Source organism: Fistularia commersonii, chromosome 13 (assembly GCF_037954325.1).
Source record: "Fistularia commersonii isolate RoL2024-O1a breed Wild chromosome 13, RoL_Fcom_v1.0, whole genome shotgun sequence".
Taxonomy (NCBI): Eukaryota; Metazoa; Chordata; class Actinopteri; order Syngnathiformes; family Fistulariidae; genus Fistularia; species Fistularia commersonii.
The window spans coordinates 16540364-16562666 of NC_141296.1; the positions used below are offsets into that span (position 1 = coordinate 16540364).

Genomic DNA, 22303 nt, shown 5'->3' on the forward strand with positions numbered 1-22303 from the left:
TTTTTTTTTTTTGTTGAAGTTCAGTCCATTTTCTCACCTCACTTTCCAAATGTTGGTTTATAAACGGCTCTGTAAATTATGTATTGATGTATGTACCTACTGAGATGTCGGGTGTGGTGTGTTTGTGCGGTGTCCATTTATTGGTCCCATAGTACTTGGGAGGCACTGTTGGACAGCGGCAAAACAGAGAATAGATAGAGGAGGGAGAGTGAATATATCGGTCGATGGATGCTGGATTCGGAGCTCCGGAGGAAGACCAACAAGAAGATCGATGGAGGTAGTGAGAGAGGATATAAAGTGAGATCCAGAGAATAGGGTTAGATGGAGATCCCTGAAGGGAAAAGCCCAAAGGCGCAGAAGAAGAAGAGGATGGTATTTGTAAATATACTATCAATATGCAAGCCTATCGTAGAGTTTTAGTCAGGGAAACGCCCGGGTGACGGCAGAACGTCTGTTTAATCAGCAATAGCTGCCGTTGGCTGCACAAGCCTGCAATATGACTAACTGTTCCTGCTTAATTCCAGGTAAAATAGAATTCATTGCACCCCGTAGCACACCCACATCATTCCAAGCGACCCCAAAACCACACAGAAAACAAGCGTCGACATAAACCCCAATATTCGTGACTCACTAGAATATTTTCTTAGAAAAATGCAAGGCTGCGATGAAAATGAGTGCGTATGTACACAAACACGCACACACAAGTGGAGATTGTACCCCACGAAGTTGTGTGCACAAGAAAGATATCTCCATTTATATTTTTTTGCTTTTTTTTTGTTACTGAATAGCTTGAGTGAGTCAAAGTCATTTTACTCACTCATTCAACCGCAGGAGCGAGAAAATCATTCATTCATTGATGCTGGTATTTCAGTGCGATTTTTATGCATTTATGTCGAGGAAATAATTGAGATATTCTCGTCCAATCGTTGATCGGAAGCACGTTTAAAATAAATTCTCCTCGTAGAATTTATAAAGTAGGAAATTACATTTTTGAGGAAATATATCTAAAATTATACTTCACGTTCACACCTCCCCGGTTACATTGAGATGTTCCAAATTAGACTTGTATTATTTTCTGCTCTATGGTTTCCTCGCACAAACTTTTCTCCTCTCACACTGAGCATTTTACCGAACTAGAAACCAACTGTGCTTGGTATCATCAGCTGCAAAGATAACGGCTACACTGCATTTAAAAACATTTCTTCCTGAAAACCTTATTTACACTCAGGTCTTAAGCAATTTGTGTCAGGGAAAAATGCGGATTTTGCACTGTTGTTTATCTCTAGAGCTGTACAATTCATTTCTCGTGCTACGAAATCTCAATAGCCCCCGCCTGAAGTGCACATACGCCACCTTTCTGCGGACAACTGACCCCCGGACAGTTTCCAGGTACTTCTTGGCCTTTGTGTGTAGGTCGGAGGCACTCTGGACTTTGTCAGATGGTTTATTTTTCAAACCCCTGACTTATCATCCGAATTTGCCTTTGCACGCATTGGACTCCGAGTGAAAAGTCTGAACAATGATTGAAAAATGAAAGTTACCTTCAGCGGCCCGAATAAAAGAAAAACAGACTCTGTGAGCCTTCGCGGTATATTTTTCTTGCCCAAACATAAATCCTGCTATCGGCCCCGAAATGTATATTCTTAGAACACACACAGATACAGATTCAGACTAATAACGTGTAAACTAAAACTCTTCAGACGCGACTCCCCTCCACATCTGAGGGTGTGTTGCGGTTTCTGACGCCGCATCGACGGCCGAAGCTCTGAACTCCAGCGGGTTGCAACCTCCGTGAATCCAAATCGTTTGTCTTGCACATCCCAGAGATGCTTGACAAGCACGTGGAGCAACGCCACCGCCATTAGCCGATACCATCTCCGTGAAGGACTGTACGTGATGTGTCATTAGAAGGTGTTGAAGGAACAGTTCTGATGCTCGCGTGTCTGTTTTAGGCGCTTTTAGCAGCGTTCGGCTGGTCCGTGGCGATGCCGTCCCATTTGTTTGGATGCGTTTTATGTTCTGATGTCTTTCAACTTAACCCGTTGACAATTTTGGCTCTTCTGTTGGATGAGACGAAATGGTCCCGTCGTCATTTACCCCGCATGCAGCCGTGACCTCGGTGAATGACGCGTGCGCGGCGAGCTCACTGCTTCTCCTTCTTGGACCACTTTTGGTCGGTACCCGAGGCCATAACGTACCGTTTGTCACGGCGGACTTATAAAAACGTGACCGCGACACTTTGTATTTATTCGGCTCGGGTACGAGAATCAACGCAAGCGTTTCCCCGAGCCGGCGCCAAGCCCGGATTAATGCAGAGGGCGGCGTCAGGAAGGCATCCGGCATAAATCTTGTGAAGAAGCAGGCTTACGTATGCAAACCGACCGGCACCACTTCACCAAATAGAGATATTCTAAAGAGTGATGCAGTGCTCGGCTCCTCTGGTTTCCTCCGAAAACATGCGAGACCCGAAACTGTCTGGACCCGTAGATGATCCATCGTCTCCGGCATCCCAGAGACCCTGCGTGCTCCGCGAGCTGAGGCGTGGAAAAACATTTACAGTCCGACGAAGCGCAACTTATGGGACTGTCAGTCGGACCTCACGGAAATCTTATTGCACCCTTAGCTTCCTGAAACAACTCCATTTCCCGGCATTGCTTTTCTTTCAGACGTAGCAGAGAAGACAGATTGCAAATGTACTCGTCTCCCATGGCAACAGCTTCATCCTATGGCCTATCTGGAGAAACAGTTATCACACACACACACACACACACACACACACACACACACACACACACGCACACACCAAGCTGAAAGAGGGCTGAAGTCTTTGCCCCGTGATGTCGCTCTCCAGCACCGAGAGGGTGTCTCCTCCAGGAGGCCATATTTAAAGGACGTGTGTGTGTGTGTGTGTGTGTGTGTGTGTGTGTAACGCGATGAGGAGAGTGGAGCAGGTCTGGATGAGGACGGCTCTCTCTGTCAGGGACGATGGCGGGCGTTGAGATGGATGCTGCCGGGGTGAGTACGGCGCTCTGCAGCCTCCGGACCGAGACTCCTCGGATAATCACGATTATTATTATTATTATTTGTCATTTTTGCATCGCACCGATTTGGCGCAAACGGATGTAACAAGTGACGATGCAGCGAAATCCCTCCCCCCCCTTCTTTTTTTTTTTATTTGAAACGACGATCAGAGCCGCCGACGGCTTTTAAAAAATGAGTTTAAAAATGAAAAACGTCTTTTCTTCGTGCTCTTTGAGGTCCTGTCGTAGAAAAAGAAGAGAAAGATGGCCGGCTTGGTTTTATCGAAGGCGGTTGCTGTTTGTCCCGATGCGCGGAGGGGCGCGGGGACCAGGACGCTTGGACACTTTCCCATCTTCTGAAACAACATCCGGATAAAGAGCTCTTTGTGCGTGTGCGTGTGCGTGAGCGGGGGCCATCAGATGACTGTTGCATTGAATTCATCCTGGCCCCTCATGTCGGGCCTTTATTTCCAACCCCCTTCCCCCAAATGCCAGAGTCCCAGGGGGGGGGGGAAGGGGGCAGAGAGGGCCGGATCCGCCACGGACGTCCTCCTGGGGGCATAGCAACATTTATTTTCATGACGTTTCTCGTGTCAGCCACAAGATAAGATAATGTCGTGCTGCTCCGGTGGAAAGAAAGCGGGGAAATATGGAGGCGAATTCATCCGACGCCTGACGTGTGCCGTGTCTCTGATGGACCGGATTTGACGGACGGGCCCGCGAGGTCATGGACGCGAACTCGTCGGTGGCGCCGCCTCGTGCAGGACACCTGCAGAAACACCTCGAGCTTCAGGAGGGGAGCCTTCAAGGGGAAGACTCCCCCGCAGGTCTTCCCATCCACTCTCAAAAGAAAGTTAGATTGTAGGTTTACTCGAAGGCAACGGTGACACGTTAGGACCTCGGGTAGTTGAAAGGAAACATCTGACGGCCACGTTAGCGCGTCCGCCTCGTGGCAAGAAGGTCCCCGGTCCGATTCCACGTCCGCTGCAAGGGGTTTTCCCCAAGTTCAGTCCGGAAAAGTTCAACCGGAAAACCAAAACAGCCCAGACATGGGAACGAGAGGCCGGACGTTACTTGATAAAAAACAATCTGTCGGGAAAACCGGTTGTTTTATGGTACCGGACGATTTGAGGTCTCCGCTCGGATTTGTTCTCCGCGTCATTTGCCGGTTTGCAATTTTTAGCATCTGTAAGATTTTAGTCTCTGTAAGATTGAAGTCTGACTTTTATATGCTTTCACTCAGCGTTTGTGGTGTAACTTACGGACAGATGGATGGATGGATGGATGGATGCACCGAGTGGCGGTTATGAGGAACGCTTGGGTTTCATTTATTTTGATCAATATCTCCTCTTTGACCAAACCCTGCAGAAAGAAGCGCCGCGGAGCGTGGAGCTCGGGGGCCACGTGGGCTTCGACAGCCTCCCCGATCAGCTGGTCGGCAAATCGGTCGCGCGGGGATTCTGCTTCAACGTTCTTTGCATCGGTACGTCGACCCGCCGGTCGGTCGGTCGGTCGTTCGAGTGTGACGTGTGATTACTTTACTCGCCCTTTACTTCCTCAGGTGAGACGGGGATCGGCAAATCCACGCTGATGAACACGCTTTTCAACACGACGCTTGAAAACGAAGAAGCCAGCCATTATGAGACTCGCGTGCATCTGCGCCCCCAAACCTACGATCTGCGGGAGAGCAACGTGGACCTCAGGCTGACCGTCGTGCACACCGTCGGCTTCGGGGACCAGATCGACAAAGAGGAAAGGTACTCGGAAAAGGAGGAGAGCGCCGTCTGAACTGAAATAGAAAGGAGTCGATGCGCGTTAAAACAAATGCAACCTGATAGATATGTGAGCGCTGGCCTCGGCGGGGAGCGTCCTTAAGAACCGGGCGTCCAGAGAGCGCCGTGTCATCACTTTTTCCCGTGATCATTTTTTTCTTTTCTTTATTTTCACAGCTACAAACCCATTCTGGAGTATATCGACGCCCAGTTTGAAACTTTCCTGGAAGAGGAGCTGAAAATAAAGCGTTCCCTGTGCGACTTCCACGACACGAGGATCCACACGTGTCTGTATTTCATCGCGCCCAGCGGACACTCCCTCAAGTCCCTGGATCTGGTCACGATGAAGAAATTGGACAGCAAGGTGACTGCGGCTTTTAAAAATGATTTTCCCGTGAACATAAGACGAGATGTACTTTATTGGGGGAAATTCTTTTGTCACAGCAGCACAACTGTGTCATTGTCAATAACAATGAATATGAGTATAAATAATAGAGACGGTGAAAAGATAGCAAGACATCCACAAAGAATGGACAGCGAAATGAACGTGGATAAAAATAGACAACCGAATGGAAAAAAAAAAAAACAAGGACGGCAACAACGCGCATCGTTCTCGGTCGATAACCGACTTCTATTTTCGACCCTCCCGTGAAGGTGAACATCATCCCGGTCATCGCGAAGGCAGATACCGTCTCCAGGAGCGAACTGGACAGGCTGAAGATCAAGATCATGAGCGAGCTGGTCAGCAACGGCGTGCAGATTTATCAGTTTCCCACCGAGGATGAGGCGGTCGCAGAGATCAACTCAACCATGAATGTGAGTTTGCGCACACGCGTTCAAAAACACACCCGTCAGCATTCCTTTAAATAATATAGAGTACTTTTGATGTTTGATGTAAACTGAGTAAAGTGGATTGTATAGCTGTCGTGTTGAAAAGATAAAAAACACGAAACAGAAATCGGCCATAGCGTGATGAGTCGGGGGGGGGGGAACAAAACATCACGGTGGAGTTAATAGATTTCAAAGCAGGCCTCATAAATAATAATGTAACGGCACACAGTTGGTAAATGACAGTAGAAATACTTGTAATCAAATCAAATATATTGTCGTAAATAAGCACACCGACACAAGCAAAAGTCGCAGAGGTATGAGAAAATATCAAATCCGTAGTAAAGTCGTAAAAGTGATCATTTTTGTATCGCTCTTTAATCATGAGACTTTTTTTTTTGCACGGACGCCAGCGGTTTTGCTGCGCTTGCCTCGAACATTGTGGAAACACTCGTTATTCATCTGCAGAAATGCCACTGTTAGCACACGGGTCACGACCCAAATGGCCCCCATCACAAACAATAATCATTCATGATTAGATTCATTTTCAGTTCACCCCTTTTTTGCAGTAGAGTCCTGCCAATAAGTGTATTACAATATCATCGCACCGTCATTCGGAGTCACGTCTAATTTGTTCTCCGTCATTTTATTACCGAAACTCCAGCGGAACAAATACGACGCCGCTTTTATTGTTTCATGTCACAGTCTCATCTGCCGTTTGCTGTGATCGGGAGCGTTCAGGATGTAAAAGTAGGCAACAAGATGATGAAAGCAAGGCTGTACCCTTGGGGATCCGTGCAAGGTGAGTTGAACTCAAATGAACTTTTCCATGACTATAAATCAAGTCGGGAGACCCGCGTTGTTTCAAGTGAGGGAGATCCGAGGGAGAATCCCCGTCCGACGATTAAGATACCGATGATCGTCGAGTTTCCTAATGCAAATGCTTTTTCATTGTCGTCATTGTCATTGACAACATTGTTTCAACATTGTCATTGTTTCAAGTTGTCAAAACTTAATCATTTATATTTTCCCAAGATATGGCATCGACGGTAGTGCCTTGGCTTTTTATCAAGAATTCTTAGGGCTTGATTATGTAAAGATCTCAGAGATTTTAGGGTTGTTAAGGTTAGCTCGAGACCAGGATGATATGCAATATAAAATGTGGGATGTGATCATGGCGTCAAGGTAGGACTTTGCAGCTTCTAGCGATAGCGTTTATCATTCATACCAATTACAACGGATAGAGGTGACGGTGAGACCGGTCGTGCTGTACGCTCGACAAACAGCGACGATGACAAAAAGACCGGAGGCAGAGCTGAAGATGTGGAGGTTCTCTTTGGGAGAGACTAGGACAGATAGGATGAGTCCATCAGCATGTGGTCGATGTTTTGGAGAGAAGGTCAGGGACGGTCGGGTTGTGGACAGAGGTGGGACAGTGGAGATATCGGTGGACGGATGCTGCAATTGGAGGTCGAGAGGAAGAACAATATGTCTAATACAAGTGAGTCGGTGTGAGAGAGGAGGATCCAGAGAACAGGGTTAGATGGAGAAGGTGGATGGGCTGTGGAGACCCCTGAAGGGAAAAGCCCAAAGGAAAAGAAGAAGAAGGCTTAAGTATGCAAACTGACAGACCTGCCAGCATAACTTAACCAAATAGAGATATTTTGATGGTCCTATTTTAAAAAAGAGCAGCACGACAATGTGGTGGTTGTGCCTTGTGCGAGAAGGTTGATTCTCTGCGGCGACCCCTGAAGGGAAAAGCCCAAAGGAAGAGAAGAAGATATTGAATGGTCTAGTTGGAGAAGAGCGATGTGAAAAATCAAATGAATGAAATCAAGTCAAACCGGTCAAAAGCCTCCCTGTAAATGAACACAAAACCATCTTAAAAAGCTCTCAGAAGCCTGACGTCCGCCTGTTTTTCTTCCCCAGAAATATAAAATGCGTTTGTAAACACGTTGCCGTGATTCACTGTTTTCTATAAGCGACGTAGGCACTAATGGATCGGTGAAGACGCTGTTTCAACCCAGCCCTTCTGTTTCCAGTGGAGAATGAAAACCATTGTGATTTTGTGAAGCTGAGAGAGATGCTCCTGCGCGTGAACATGGAGGATCTCCGTGAGCAAACGCACGCTCGACACTATGAACTTTACCGTCGCTGCAAGCTGGAAGAGATGGGCTTCAAGGACACCGACCCTGACAGCCAGTCGTTCAGGTGAAATGAGAGAGTAATTCGTCGCCCGGAGGAAGCGGCTCTGTGTGCGCTCATACGTGGAGAGATAAACAACGTGCTAGAAACTATCCGGGGCGAGTTTACACGCGTGTAGATCAGCCCGTTTTGATTTAAGCGGTGTTTCGAAGGGACGTGCGTCCGCGGCCGTGTAAACCTAGCAGTCGTATCGCGACAAACTCGAGAGAGACGACATTCTTCCCTCGCGCACAGTTTATGCATTTTTACAGATGTCACATATACACACAGAGGGTTGTGGGAGTTCCATCGACAAATGTGAAAACATCCTACGAGTGAGAAATGCAAGACTGAGAGGGAAAGCGTGTGTTTGACTCAAGGGGGTCTTAAATATTTTTGTTTCATCTTAAGCCTTCAAGAGACCTATGAAGCCAAGAGGAAGGAGTTCCTCAAGGAGCTGCAACACAAAGAGGAAGAAATGAGGCAGATGTTTGTGAACAAAGTGAAAGAGACGGAAGCAGAGCTAAAGGAAAAGGAGAAAGAGGTGAGGTCGTACAGAACGCGGCGTGACAATTACACATTCGCTCATCTGACCCCGTCTCATCCCGCGGGCCTCCAGCTTCACGAGAGGTTCGAGCAGCTCAAACGACTGCACCAGGAGGAGAAAAAGAACCTGGAGGACAAAAGGCGAGAACTTGAAGAGGAAATGAACGCGTTCAACAGGCGAAAGGTTGCAGCGGAGACGCTGATGGGCCAGGCGCTCCAAGGCTGCTCTCAGCCCTTCAAGAAGGACAAAGACAAGAAAAAGTAAGTGCTTTTCTTTTTGTCTTTTAGCCATTTGGCAGCAACGTCGTGACATAAACGGCCGACGAGGTTCAATCTGTACCTACTTTGAGATCGTTTGCTCTTATTCATGCGAACGACGATTCGGAGGAGCTGCCGAGTGTGATAAACGGGATCGCCGCATCTTCCCGGAAGACGTGTCGGCATAGAAACCGATTCGAGGACAGATTTAGACCGACGCTCCACGCCCGCACACGGCGGGACGGGCCACAGCTTGACGCTTACGTCTCTGCAGGCTGACCTGCCGGGCTTCATATTCGCCAAAGCCCGTTTGCATTCGACTGCTCTGGCCAACGCTCGGGCCACGCGCAACACGCGTATGACACGGCTCGTGGCGTGAGATTAGGATGAAAACGCAAAGGTATTTTAATGAAGAACGAGAAGCAGCCATGCTCGTTTTTATTCCAATTTAATTCTTGCCACAGATAGGATTTCAGCGCGGTCTCAGAATGTAGCCAGTTTAGGGCCAAGCCATCAAAATAACTCGGGATATTTTGTTGCTCTTTTCTCTATGTCATCACTGGTCACACCATGAAATAGCAGTTTGTTTTTCATTCACCGGTTACCTTCTTATAGTTTCTTGGTCATTTTTATGACATTTTCAAGACATTTTCCGCTTTTCTTAGTTATTTCCTGTTCATTTTCATTTACATGTCATATTTTATCAAACGATCTCGTGGATTTCCAGAAAAACTTGAACCGAAACTGTCCAGACCCGACAAATATATTTGTTTGGGGATGGATGCTAAAGTCGTATCTTGCCTTTTTCCTCAACAGTATTGAAAGAAAATATGTCATCTAGACTACAGTTTTGATGCAGACAAGTCATTTACTTGTTACGTAAACACACTGTAGCAATAGTTTCCTAGTATGGCAGTGGATAGTGGACCGATTTTGACAGCTTTCCAAAGACCTGCACATTTTCAGACAAAGAGAGCGGGGAATCGTGAACGTAAAGTAGGTGTGCATAGGTCGATACCCTTTTGTGCAACTCCAGATATGCCTGGATTTATATCATTTTAGTTTTCCTTTAAGGGGGTTTTACCTTTAGCAAGAGCAAGACTGGATGTTTGCATTTGCATGCGAGCTGAATTTCCAGTTGCTTTTTCATGTTTTAGAAAATCTAAAAGGAAAGTGTCGTGTGTTTAGACGTAGACGTATCCAAAAATCCCTTTTCCCAGTTATTACAATAAAAGAGGTGAAATTGTAGTTTTGCTGCATGGCATGAAATGGTTGTTTGTTTGTTTTTTTTGAACAACTAATTTTCATGCATGCCTTATATGCTCTTATGAGGTTTTCAAACAGGGGCAATTCATTTTTATGATGGAAAGTTACATTTTTAGTCAAGTAATATAGTGCTTTTAGTGCCCAAATGATGATGATGATGCATCAGTAAAGAGATTTGAATGGCCTCTCACTTTCAACACAGCAGCAACATCTGGCCCAATTTCTGCATCCCAGTAGACAATATCAGTAACAGAGCAGCGGATGCTGGATATCATATGGTGTGTCAGGTTGTGTGGGCACGGCTGGTGAGCTCCATATCTGCTATCAGGATAATGGCGCTATACAGCTCCGTGATTGCAATCAAATTAGAATAGTTTGGGGAAGAAAAAAAAAAAGAAGATTGCCTGCAAGCAATGGCACAGTGTGAGTTTTAGGATCTCCCAGAAAGACATTGAGGAAATACAGTAAAATAAGTCATTTTTCAGTTAGTCTTAAACAAAGTCACATTCTGTTTTTTTTTTTTTAATTTAAAAAAATTAAAAAACAAAAATAAAACCCACAAATATTGAATTATGAGGAAACATGTTTTCTTGTCTTTCTTGTTTGTGCTATTTTTTACCCTAGCCTTGTCTGCCTGCACTTTCTCGATGATCTTACTAAAATGTATTATAAAGTAATTGAAATGCAACCCCATTTTTAGAGTATACTGACTTATTTGTTTGTCCATATTATAATTCCAAAGATGATATCTTCCAGGTTAGTATGCATTGCAGGCTACAAGCACAAAGAGGGCTCAATGCAAACAGTGCCAACTCCTTAGCATCTGAATATAACCTTGAATGGTGAACAATATACAGCCCACGTTCATTATCCTCTCTTTCACTCGAGCCTTTTATTTCAATCCTATTTCATATCTAGCAAAGCAATTTTCATTTTGGCATATTTTGTCATGTATCTTTTCCCTTTTCAGTTGATTTATGGAACAAGCTTCCAGAGAAACCAGGCTTGTGTCTGCCATCAGTCTGGGTACAAGAGACTGTCATATCACATTTTACTTACTCACACTGTATTTGACACATGGACGACGTGTGTGTGTGTGTGTGTGCGAGAATGAATAACACGTTGCGCAAAAGAGCAACTCTTTACTTTGTTGTCAAAGCGGTTAGTTTGCTCAGAGTACTGACACCCCTGACGCCGACACATGTAACCCACCCGTGGACTGCTTTCGTAACATCAAGTCTGTGTTATTTTATGTTCCTGCCATGAATGCAGGTTTTTTGTGTCACAGTGAGACACTGGTTAAACTCCATAAAAGTTATGCACATAAACTCATAGCTTTGTATACCAATATGAAAGGGGGGTTTCGAAAAATGTGTTGAATGATCCCGAACGGTAAGTTTGTCAACTTTCTGCAGGTAGAACACAAGCTATGCGATGTTACACAGAAAATAGTTTCATGTATCGATACTGATCGTTGAAAGGAAAATATATCTAGCTCTCGTTCATTTTATTCAGATAAAGAGTTACAACCTAGATCTTAAAAAGCAATATTTCATCTTTTGTTTTGGATGTCCATGGAAACTCAAACAGTCATTCTTATGATCTAAAACATATCTCTTGCAGCTGTTGTCAACGTGCCCAAATGTGGTTTCGCTAACATTTTCAGTTTATATTTTCTCTAATACAAGTTCAACTGCTTTTGGTTGTGTCTTGCCTTCAGTCATTAACTGCAAACAGCAGCGGCAAGTGGTTATCGGTCTTAATTTTACTAAACTGTAAAATATACATGTGAAATAAAGCCTGACTGATAGTGAATTTCAATGTCACCGATTTTCAGCACATTGAATATTCTGTGACAATGGATGTCAATGCAACATCAGAGAGATGCCAATTTTGTGGTGGACAAATGTTACATTTTACACGGAATTGAAAGTCAGACGGTCAAATGTCACAAACTGTTAAAAGTCAGATTTGAACGTTTGTATCACTTTTGTGGTTATTAGAAACACAACATTGAAACAAACACAGTCATGGAGCTCCGGGCCCCCCCGGCCCTCCGTATTATGAATGACGCGTTTTACGAAAAGCTACCTTCATTCAAATAACTCGGATGCCCCTCGGAAATGAGTAAACGGCTATCTAATCGGATCTTTTCAATGTAAAATATTAATGATCTGTCTGTATCCGTGAAAGCAGCTGAGAACATCAGTTATCCATATCCATATATTATCGCTCAGGCTTTAACATTGAGGTTTTAATAAGTTGTTTATTTGAATAAATGACATGCTTTCTCTTTCCTTCTCATAGCTTCTTTAGTCTTCCCTCTGCGTGCTCCTTAACCTCGGGAAGGAATTTGAATTAGAGGACTTTCTACTACATCGAAAGACTAACATCTGTATTCTACTTACCGTTTGAAATTGAACCTGTTTTATAGATAGTCATTCAAAGCCCTGGAAGCGAGTCACCTGTGTGAGGTCTTCCATATCCGTTCGACTTCCCATTACAGATTTACGTCATTGGTATGTGGCATGGATTCCGCAAGGCATTAATTCGTCATCATCCCCAAAAGCATAACATGCTCATTGCTACATTTTCTGTTCTTGTATTAATATGCTCTCTGCAGTCATTCCCCATGTTATGCAACTGGACGAATTGACACTGTGAAATATTAGAAATATATATATAAACTTATATATCATTAACAAACATTATTTGTTGTAAAATGGTATGCAAATTGTACATTATATTATAATTTATAAGCACTTTAGATCTATTTACAGTAACAGATGGTATATTGACTGAATTTATACTTTTATTTAAATGGTATATATAATATATGATGTAGAATGCTGTTTGCAAGAAGAACAATTATGTATTAGGCAGAGATTTATATTAATGTCTGTGGATTTACACGCTCAGTGAATTTAAACAGTGTATGGAGTTGGTCTTTTTTTGTGCCAGGTTGAAGATCGGTTCATCCTGATGTAATAAAGGCTTTCTGCACTTAAAAAAAGCCCCATTGTTTTTGCGTTTACATCTGAATACATTCCAAACAAAATGGAAAGAGGGCGTGAAGAGCCAGACTGCAGGTTCTACCTCCTTCCAGACTGTTCAGGAAGCTTCCACTGGATGTCCACATTCAAAGAGAAGCAACAGCATCGGACGATGTAGCCTGACAAACTGCAAATAATTAAGATCACCTGAAAATCTTTTTATGAACACGTAGTTTTCCCATGTTTTATGCATTCCATTTGTTTTGTGTTTTTAATTGCCGAAACAATATGAATTATAGGCCATCTCAGCTGATCAATATAATAATAACAATAATAATAATAATAATAATAATAATATTGCCGTTTGGATTTCTTCCCCTCTGTGATTGGTCCTCCTGCTCGTAATCGGTGGGGCTTAAATACAAATGACAGAAATATTGTCCAATCAGGCTGCAGCACCGTGAACATGATCGGCTGGTGACCAATGAAAGCTCACCATGTTTGGGCATGGGGTCGGTTTTCAGCCTGCATGAATCCCGGCCCTGTCCTTTTCCCCGTCGCCTTAGCCGAGGGTAGGGGGTGTGCATTGGCAGACCCTCCACTAATGCTTAAAACTTTTAAACCTTCATACTTCCACTTTTTTGCTTTGAAAACCCCTTTGACTCCGTCGCTGGGAACGCTTGCTGGCGTCCATTCACTCCCAATTTGGAAACGTAACTTGACCCAAGGTAAGTAAGGTAGTCGTCTGTCTTAATTGCGTTTTTTTCAAAATACCTTATCTGAAAGTTGTATTAAAGAAAGAGGGCGACGACCTTTGTCCTTGGGTGCGTGTGAGACTCTTCGAACAAACGCGAACTGAAAGAATTACCATAATAACATTAACATTAACATTAGCATTGGCCGCCCCACGAGCTAACATTTTCCCTGAACGTTCCCAATTTCTAGACTTACTTTCGCCCATGATTAGCATTTAGACGTTAGTAGTAGACACCCGAAGTTCGTCCAAGTCATAATTTTATATTAAGTTTTTGTTTGTGTTGTGTGACTTTTCAGTCGTCACTGGATGTGGTGTTAGCCGTTCGGTGGGGCAGTACGGCAGGGACATGCCCAGACATGACACTCGCCCTGTTTTTTTCCTTTTTTTTTTTTAAATCAATAACTAACACCGTTTCTACTTTTTAATTCTTTCTTTTTAACCATTAAAAAAAAATTGACGTTGTAAACAATCACCAATATCAAAAATGAAATGTTTGATATAGTTGTAGGAATGAGTCATGTGACTGAAGGTTAACTCTTGGGTCATGTCCCGTGACGTATACAATTACACAAACTATCTAGTTGAGTCTAGTTACACTATCTAGTTGAGTCTAGTTTACTGACAGCTGCCGCTGACATCGGGCCCCCTGGTTGCTCCCATGAAGGCTTTTCATTCCTACGACAGATTATTTTTCCTCCCTGCAATCTTCACACAATCCCATGTGTACGGTCCACTTGCAGCAACCTGCTATTGCAATCCACTGCAGTGAAGTTGGTTATATGTTGTCAAAATCTGATATATCTCGAGGTAAGGGGCGTAAGTCTGAATGTAGAGATTATAATTTCTTGCCGTATTGTACCGTGATTTTAAAGTATATTTATATGTGAACGGTGTTCACTATAGAGTGGATTGCAGAATTGGACCCCAGAACACAAGAAGGTGCAATAGTTTTGTAACCTTTTGATCAATTGAAGTTTTTTTTTAATTGTAATTTATTCAGCTGTATGTACTCAGTGTATCAAGGCCAATAGCCATAATTAAGTTAACATCTACAAAGAGCCATTGTATTGGTAATTAAATGGTAGAATTAACTAATAATTTCTTCCCACTTAACTGTGGAATTGCTATATTTTTCATGCCTTATCAGAAAAAAAGCAGTTGCTCTTGGCAAAGGATTGTATCTATTAAGTTTTCATTTTCATGTCTCTCCTCCCCTCGCCCAGTACAAAACAATGCTATATGCATGCATTGTGGCCAGTTTGGACTTCTGCAGTGGTGCGAGAGTACAGCTTGTGGTGGTTTTGGTGGGTTAAAAAACAAAAATCTTTTTCCTCTAAATTTGAAATTCTTTTGTCCGGGCAGATGATTGAAACAGCTGCGGGACCTAAGGAGCTGCCCTTCTCGGTCCAGGTGAAGGCCATGATGGATCTGGAGGGCCGATACCAGCCAAAGTTGAGTGGCCTGAGGATTATTGAGAGCGCCCAGGACAACGGACTCAGGATGACGAGCAGACTCAGGGAGCTGGAGGTTAAGGATCTTCTCTCGCTGACCAGGTTCTTTGGTTTCAGCTCAGAGACCTTCTCACTGGCTATTAGTCTGCTAGACAGATTCCTGTCTGTGATGAAGGTGAGTTTGGTCACGGTGGAAAATTGATATTTTGACCCGTTTTGGAATGCCATCGAGTGAATTTGTAACCGAAATGATATCCCACAGATTCAACCAAAGCACCTGTCCTGTGTGGGCCTATGCTGCTTCTACATTGCAGTGAAGTCATCGGAGGAGGAAAAGAACATCCCTCTTGCCAACGACTTGATCCGCATCAGTCAGAATCGCTTCACGGTGTCTGACATGATGCGGATGGAGAAGATCATCATGGAGAAGCTCTATTGGAAGGTGAAAGCCCCCACAGCCCTGCGCTTCCTCCGCCTCTTTCACAGCCACATTCTGGAACAGTTAGATCCTGAGAGGTAAGGACAGACGGTCACGTCAACCTGCAGGGCTGAATCATGGCTCAACGAGATTATAATTACGCTGCTAAAATGTGTCTTCTCTTATTTGTCTTCAAAGAGGAGAGTAGCTTAAAATATATTTGAGCCAATAGGCATTTTTCCATTTGATATCATGGAGGTGTCAGAGGTTACGTATCGCCTCTTCAACCTACATCGAAGGTGTATGAATATCTTGTTTTTAAGTCCGCATTCCTGTCTCCTCTGGTAAACTCTTTCCTTTGTATCCAGAAGCAGTAAAGTTTGACCAGAATGTATTTTCTCTTCACAGCAAAAGTATACTGAGCCTTGAAAGACTGGAGGCTCAACTGAAAGCCTGTCATTGCTCATTTGTCTTCTCAAAAATAAAGGTACGTGTGGGTCAGAATGACTCGTCACCCATCGGAAACAATAGCTCGCTTCTGCTTTGGCCTCGGTTTAGGCATACCGCCTTTGTATTGTCTCAAAAACTGCATCGTGCACCATTTGAAGCAGCATCTAGAAGTTTCCTTTTTATTATCATCTAAATGGAAAGTACAACAGTTAACGCAGTCACTCTCCATTTTATCACGTACGACTCGATGCTGGAATAAAATAGCTCAACCACAAATCCTGTACGCATGAAAATGAATAACCCGACAGTAAAACCATTTAATTTGTTTGCTGTCATTTGTGCTGCTCTTTTAACTCCGGGTCATGCTGAGGGGCATTTCTCATTTAGAAACGTTGCGTGGTGTGCATAGGAGGTGTGCTATCTCGCTAAACATTAAATATTGACAAAAGTCAACTCATAGTCAGTTGCTTGTTGAGTGAGACGATGATGCTTTTTTTTTTTTTTTTTTTTTTTTTACTACAAACATGCAGTTGACGGTCAGGTGTCAAACCTCTTACTGATAGGAATCAGTGTCATGTGTAATGGAGAAATTTGGTGTTACCAAATGTGTTGAAATGTTGATTGTTGATTTATTATCCTATGCGCATGACATCACATGGAAGGCCTTTGGATTTTAAATACCTTGGAGTCATTAAACCTTGCATAGGTATTACGATGACTGGGGGAAAGACGGCATTCAAAACAGAGTTAGCCTCCAAACTAAATTTCTGTTTATCCTGTTTTGCTGATTCTGCGCCACCTGTACTTTCGACATTTTAGTCATTGTGCCTTGAAGCTTTCTAATTTAGATAGGGAGGTATTTCCGAGGTGAAATACCAGTCACAAGGCATTACCAAAGATGGCAGGCGATCTGCGGCAAGCAGTTTGCCGACAGGGACTCGGACGACAAATTGCAGCTTCCAAAGTGACCAGTAAAATAAATCAACACCTTCATCAAACTGATTATAAAACTGTTCCTGAAGGGTTTATCGCAGGTCTGTCTTAGTCCAAGTAACTTTTTACCTCAGTTGGTCAAACAAATTGGCAAGTACGTGCATATTTTACTACAACAATAAACTTTCTCACCGAGTGCCCTTGGCCTTCTGTGATGAGTACATGGCTTTCATCGTTTGCAAAGAAAATGCCAGGTCGGGTGTCAGATTTCTCGGGAAAATGTTAATTCCGGTTAATTTCCTTTCTCTTAAGCCTTCTTTGCTTGCCATGGCTCTGCTGCGTTTTGAGGCCGAGGATCAATATGTCCCTGAGACCAGCAACCAAATCTCAGAGGTCCTGAACAACCTGCAGAAGCAACTCTCTGTAAGTACCGAGTCATTTAATTCTCAAACACCTCCTCCGCACTGAACGAGTCATGATTTATCCCCCCCGTCTTGTGTGCAGATTCGAGACGGTGACCTGGTTTGTGTGCGCGAGCTGGTGGGGAAATGCCTGGCTGAATATGCCACTACTAAGTGCTCCAGGCCGAATGGCCAGAGGCTTCGCTGGTGTATTTCAGGAAGAACCGCACGCCAGCTGAAGCACAGCTACTACAAGATTGCTCATCTTCCCACCATTCCGGAACTGGCTTGTTGAATCTCTGGTCAGCACTGCTACGACAGCACGACTCCCAAAATTTGTCCTGATTAGATACAAATCTGAACATCCCCTTTCTCTTTTGCTTAAAGATCTTCACCTGCGAAGGTGGAGGTCTTTAAGGAAAAGGTTTAAGATTGTTAACCCTGTAGCGAGTACTATTGTACACGGATTAAAAAAAAGTGCTGTATTTTCATGTTACCTGATGGCAGTTACATTTTCAAAAGCTTACTACCCCCCCGCCCCCTCCCTTGGTTGGGTTTCTTGCACAAGTGCACAGTATGATCTCGTTTGAATCTGTTCCACGGTGTTTGGTGTTTCCGGGAATGGGTTGTATGTTTTAAGCTTAAGTATCGAACCACCTAGGTCCTCAGTCCACCATGTGGAAGAGGAGGGAGAAGGATTTTGTGATCAACAAAAATGGAACCAAGAAATCGGGCCCAAAGTCCTTAACTCTCACCCTAGGTTGCTAAGCTGTCCTGAATGCACACTCCTACCCAAGGTGATGACTTTTTTTTTGTTTTGTTTTGTTTTGACGAGGGAACTCTGGTTTTCTCCGGTGAAGTGACACATATGGGGATACTGTCCTAAATGGCTAACATCGCCTCAGAGCTGACACGTCGGCTTGTTAAGGGTTACAGATGAGTTGTTTTCACCCATTGTTTCTTTGTGAACACAAGAGTGAAGCACCATGTGTATTGATTGATTTTCAATGACAAAGAAAACACAATCGGATCATTGCAGTAGAAATGTGGCTTTGAATTTGTATGGCATTTTCTTTTCCAGTTTCTCTGTCTAGTTTGTCATAACAGAACTTATGAATACACCATCTGTTGTGCCCACGTTCTTGTACCTTTCAATAAAACTTTATTGAAAAGCCATAGCTGTGTACCCGCTTGCTGGAACACCACACACTTCAAGTCTCACACGAGGTACATTCATGCTGTTCTGCCCCCCAAAGGGCCTTTTCATCACAGTCCAAAAAGTCAAATGAAGGAGAGGAGTCTGTCCGGAGCAACAAACTGTATGAAAATTCCTGTTCAATATTGCCGGCGTTTCACAAATGGACCTGTATTTCCTGTGGACCAGCATGTCTCCGGAACGCCTCGGTTCGGTCCGTTCAGAAAAGGCCTCGGCGTTGTCGACGTGCGCAACCCGTCACTTCTGTAAACTGGAGAAATCTGGACCTCCTCCTGCAAAGTTCCCGGAGATTTCTGCACCGCTGAAGTCAAATCCAGGATTCTGAAGAAGAAGAGAAAGTTTGTCATCAAATCCTTCAGCTGCGTTTCCACAAGTGCTACAGTTGAGCTGAGCAAGAAGAAATCTCATCCATCCAAAGATTTTTTCAAGTTTTTCAGACGGCAGTACGAAAACACATTGTTACGATTCGGTTTCTCGGCATGTGAGTTTTGCTGACGGCGTTGAGACGTGCGCTTGGTCAAACCAACCTCTCGCTGGAACCTCTCCAATGTGAGCTTCCTCTGCATCTGGTCCTGCACCCAGGCGTTGGCACAGTACTCTCCCTCCAACAAAGACGACCAGCAGTTACCGGCCTCTCTGTTGGTCTTCATCAGGACGATGCGTATCAGACACTTGTCCTCTGTGGAGGGGAAACATGAACTAGGGTGATGAGAAGGCCACCCCTGTTCTTGGACATTCCGATTTACGTCGTGATGGAACGTACCCAGTGTCCATGTGGCCTCATCGGATACGGTTGTGTCAAACAACTTTCCCTGGTGAAGTTCAAACAGAACATGATCAGAGTTTACGATGAAGTTTTTGTTTGCTCTTTTCAACTCTTTGTCGTACCAACAGAACAAGGGGGGAAAAAAAAAGCTATAAAAGACACCGCCATCGCAACAGTGCTTGGACCATCAGTGCAATGAGGCGGAGGAGGACATTATTAAAGAGGTATATATCTTTATCTCTTAAAAGACAATCCCATTTGTGTCCCGGCACATCCACGGAAGTATATATATATATATATATAAGTCAGGGAAGCTAACTTTAAAAGCCCTTTTATTTTTAAAAATACAAAATTTAATACCCAAAAGTCAGGGACAAGGTGTAAAGGAAAGAAATCAATATGATTCGGGAGGGGAAGTTTTGTCACACGTTTGAGTCATCTTCATGGTCACTTTCACCACATGTATTTAACGTACAGAAGAATCAAGAAGCTGTTTCTCATGTTCCCACGGTGACATGAGATGAAAAAACAATAGCGTGCACATTCACAATAAAAAAACGTTAAACTACAGAGTATAAAGTGCACTGAGGTAAACGGCATAATAACCTGAAATGTATAAATATGTCATTTGAATTTGAATAGAGCGAGTAGCAGCAGAGTTTTCTCTGTGAATGAATTCAAATTAAATCATTTACAAATTCCTGAAAAAGACTAAAAGGATCCAAGAAAATACCAACCCAGACTAGGATGGGATTACCCAGCAGCAATATATATGGAAAAATATATACATATGTATACATATATACATATATATACATATATGTATCAGCGAAAGGAGAAGAAGAAGATATCAACAAAAAAAGGAAATAACTTGACTGTCTGCTTGACTTTGTCCAACGAAGGCCAATCAATTGCTCTGAGAGGTTAAACAGGCATTAAAGATGACTTTTTCTTCTCCTTTTGGCTTTTCCCTTCGGGGGTCGCCACAGCAAAACAACATCAACCTTCTCCATCTCACCCTATTCTCTGGATCCTCCTCTCTCACAACAACTACCTTCATATCTTCCCTCACGACGTCCGTAAACCTTCTCTTTGGTCTTCCTCCGGACCTCCTGCCTGGCCGCTCCAATTCCAGCATCCGTCCACCGATATATTCTCTATCCCTCCTCTGTCCATGACCCGACCATCTCGGTCTGGCTTCTCTGACCTTCTCTCCAAAACATCTAACATGTGCTGTTCTTCTGATGGACTCATTCCCGATCCTCTCCATCCTGGCCACTCCGAAAGAGAACCATAGCATCTTCATCTCTGCGACCTCCAGCTCTGCCTGCTGTCTTTGGGTCGTCGGAACTGTTTCGGAACCTTTCCTGTCATTCCGGCTGATGGTCTTCTATCTCTTCGTACCCCTGACACTTTTCTCCACCCATTCCAACCAGGTTGTACCCGTCTCTTCACCTCTTTTCCACAGTCTCTACTGCTCTGGACATTTGACCCCGAGTACCTGAAATCCTCCAGCTTCTTGATCTCCACTCCCTGTAGCCTCACCGTTCCACCCGGGTTCCTCTCGTTCACACACATTTACTCTGTCTTGCTGCGACTAACTTTCATTCCTCTCCTTTCCAGAGCGTACCTCCACCTCTCTGGATTTTCCTCAACCTGTTCCCTGCTTTCACTGCAGATCAGTGTCATCTGCAAACATCATAGTCCGTGGAGATTCCTGTCTCACCTCATCTGTCAACCTGTCCATCACCAGCGTGAACAAGAAGGGGCTCAAAGCTGATCCCACCTCCACCTTGAACTTCTCTGTTACCCCTACAGCACACCCCACTACTGTCTCACAGACAGCACGCATGTCCTGCACCGGTCAAACATTCTTCTCTGCCACTCCAGATTTCCTCATACAATACCAGAGCTCCTCTCTTGGCACCCTGTCGTATGCTTGTTCTCGGTCTGCAAAAACACAATGCGGCTCCCTCTGGCCTTCTCTGTTCTTCTCTATTAGCATTCTCGAAGCAAATACTGCATCTGCTGCAATTCTGCCCCGTCGTCCGTCATATTCTTAAAAACGGACACCGTCACAATAGGTTTCCGATCGTCAGGCATCTTCTCTCTCCCTCAGATCCTATAGAATAATCGAGTCAGAAACTCTACCGCTGCCTCTCGTAGACACTTCCACACCTCCACAGATATATCATCAGGACCAACTGCCTTTCTGTCTTCATCCTCTTCAATGCCCTCCTCACTTCCCTTTGACTAACCGCTGCTACTGTGTGGTCTACAGTAGTCCCATCTTCTACCCTTGCCTCTCTTTCATTTTCCTCATTCACCAGCTCTTCAAAGTACTTTTTCCATCTTCCCATGACTCTTCTAGCATCTGTCAGTACATTTCCCTCTCTGTCCTGTCGCACATCCTTTCCATCTTTATCTCTCAACCTGTATAGATCATTCTCTCCCTCCTTACTGTCCAACCGAGCATACAAGTCATCGTGCGCCCTTTGTTTTGCCTTTGCCACCTCTATCCTTACCTTAAGTTGTCTCTCCCTGCACTCCCGTCTGCTCTCTCCGGTCCTCTCAATGTCCCACTTCTTCTTTGCTCACCGCATTCTCTGTTCATTCAAGATAACTACGAGTTGAATTGTTACCTTGATCACCTGATTTCCTTTGACGACCAGCTCGATGTCTCTGGTTCCCAGGCGGCAGCGCACCTCCCGGGCGTCGGTCCCCCGAGGCACGTTGACTTCGATGAAGACCTCCTCCATGGTTTGGCACCAGGACCCCCAGGGCGTCTGACAGGGGACGACGCCGCTCCTCTCCTCGAAATGTACCGACATCCTGCGGCCGCTCGGCGGTAAAAAAGTCAAATGTTACCGAAGCGAACCATTAAACGAAGGCTATAGGACGTTCGGTGTCCATAAGTGTGTTGTTAGCCGCTGTTCGCGTCGCTTCCCTGGGAGAGTGTTAGCTCGCCAGCTAGCCGGCTGGCTCGCGTTAGCGTTATCTTTTTCTTCTTCGTCTGTCTTCCCGTTAGCATGCGGGGGCCACAG

General features: G+C 44.4%; 3 protein-coding genes across 6 annotated transcripts; 2 read left to right on the top strand and 1 right to left on the bottom strand.

The window, feature by feature from the left end:
- Positions 1 to 2861: 2861 nt before the first annotated feature.
- Positions 2862 to 12887, top strand: LOC147228027 (septin-8-A-like). 3 transcript variants are annotated; one of them, XR_015107028.1, is made up of 11 exons: positions 2862 to 3015; positions 4389 to 4503; positions 4582 to 4777; positions 4970 to 5156; positions 5447 to 5608; positions 6326 to 6422; positions 7663 to 7831; positions 8216 to 8348; positions 8424 to 8611; positions 10845 to 10900; positions 12182 to 12321. XR_015107028.1 is itself a non-coding variant. In XM_086158404.1 (10 exons), the coding sequence occupies exons 1-10, from the start codon at positions 2986 to 2988 to the stop codon at positions 12234 to 12236; spliced, it is 1332 nt and encodes a 443-aa protein (XP_086014530.1). In that variant the 5' UTR covers positions 2862 to 2985; the 3' UTR covers positions 12237 to 12887. The 3 variants fall into 3 exon arrangements, 2 of the variants coding, with proteins under 2 accessions (XP_086014530.1, XP_086014531.1); XM_086158404.1 differs by lacking the exon at positions 10845 to 10900 and having other exon boundaries at positions 12182 to 12887; XM_086158405.1 differs by lacking the exons at positions 10845 to 10900; positions 12182 to 12321 and adding an exon at positions 8723 to 8855 and having other exon boundaries at positions 8424 to 8650.
- A 462-nt stretch (positions 12888 to 13349) lies between these two features.
- ccng1 (cyclin G1) lies at positions 13350 to 18453 on the top strand. The gene is made up of 6 exons (XM_086158416.1): positions 13350 to 13595; positions 14987 to 15250; positions 15338 to 15591; positions 15902 to 15980; positions 17189 to 17299; positions 17381 to 18453. The coding sequence occupies exons 2-6, from the start codon at positions 14987 to 14989 to the stop codon at positions 17570 to 17572; spliced, it is 900 nt and encodes a 299-aa protein (XP_086014542.1). The 5' UTR covers positions 13350 to 13595; the 3' UTR covers positions 17573 to 18453.
- nudcd2 (NudC domain containing 2) lies at positions 18417 to 22255 on the bottom strand. 2 transcript variants are annotated; one of them, XM_086158418.1, is made up of 4 exons: positions 21911 to 22255; positions 19257 to 19305; positions 19021 to 19172; positions 18417 to 18814 (listed from the first exon to the last, which is right to left on the bottom strand). In XM_086158418.1, exons 1-4 carry the CDS (start codon positions 22088 to 22090, stop codon positions 18731 to 18733), a joined length of 465 nt encoding a protein of 154 aa, XP_086014544.1. In that variant the 5' UTR covers positions 22091 to 22255; the 3' UTR covers positions 18417 to 18730. The 2 variants fall into 2 exon arrangements, with proteins under 2 accessions (XP_086014544.1, XP_086014543.1); XM_086158417.1 differs by having other exon boundaries at positions 21902 to 22255.
- Between the last annotated feature and the right edge of the window lie 48 nt (positions 22256 to 22303).

What these genes read in the sequence shown, in the direction of transcription:
- LOC147228027 (XM_086158404.1), top strand. Translation starts at nt 2,986, where the DNA reads ATGGCGGGCGTTGAGATGGATGCTGCCGGG. An exon ending in TTGAGATGGATGCTGCCGGG is followed by an intron (nt 3,016 to 4,388) that starts GTGAGTACGGCG and finishes CAAACCCTGCAG; the next exon opens with AAAGAAGCGCCGCGGAGCGT. An exon ending in CAGATCGACAAAGAGGAAAG is followed by an intron (nt 4,778 to 4,969) that starts GTACTCGGAAAA and finishes TTATTTTCACAG; the next exon opens with CTACAAACCCATTCTGGAGT.
- ccng1 (XM_086158416.1), top strand. Translation starts at nt 14,987, where the DNA reads ATGATTGAAACAGCTGCGGGACCTAAGGAGCTGCCCTTCTCGGTCCAG. An exon ending in GATTCCTGTCTGTGATGAAG is followed by an intron (nt 15,251 to 15,337) that starts GTGAGTTTGGTC and finishes GATATCCCACAG; the next exon opens with ATTCAACCAAAGCACCTGTC. An exon ending in TTGTCTTCTCAAAAATAAAG is followed by an intron (nt 15,981 to 17,188) that starts GTACGTGTGGGT and finishes CTTTCTCTTAAG; the next exon opens with CCTTCTTTGCTTGCCATGGC.
- nudcd2 (XM_086158417.1), bottom strand. Translation starts at nt 22,090, where the DNA reads ATGTCGGTACATTTCGAGGAGAGGAGCGGCGTCGTCCCCTGTCAGACG. An exon ending in AAGGAAATCAGGTGATCAAG is followed by an intron (nt 19,306 to 21,901) that starts GTAACAATTCAA and finishes GAACTTCACCAG; the next exon opens with GGAAAGTTGTTTGACACAAC. An exon ending in TGAGGCCACATGGACACTGG is followed by an intron (nt 19,173 to 19,256) that starts GTACGTTCCATC and finishes TCCCCTCCACAG; the next exon opens with AGGACAAGTGTCTGATACGC.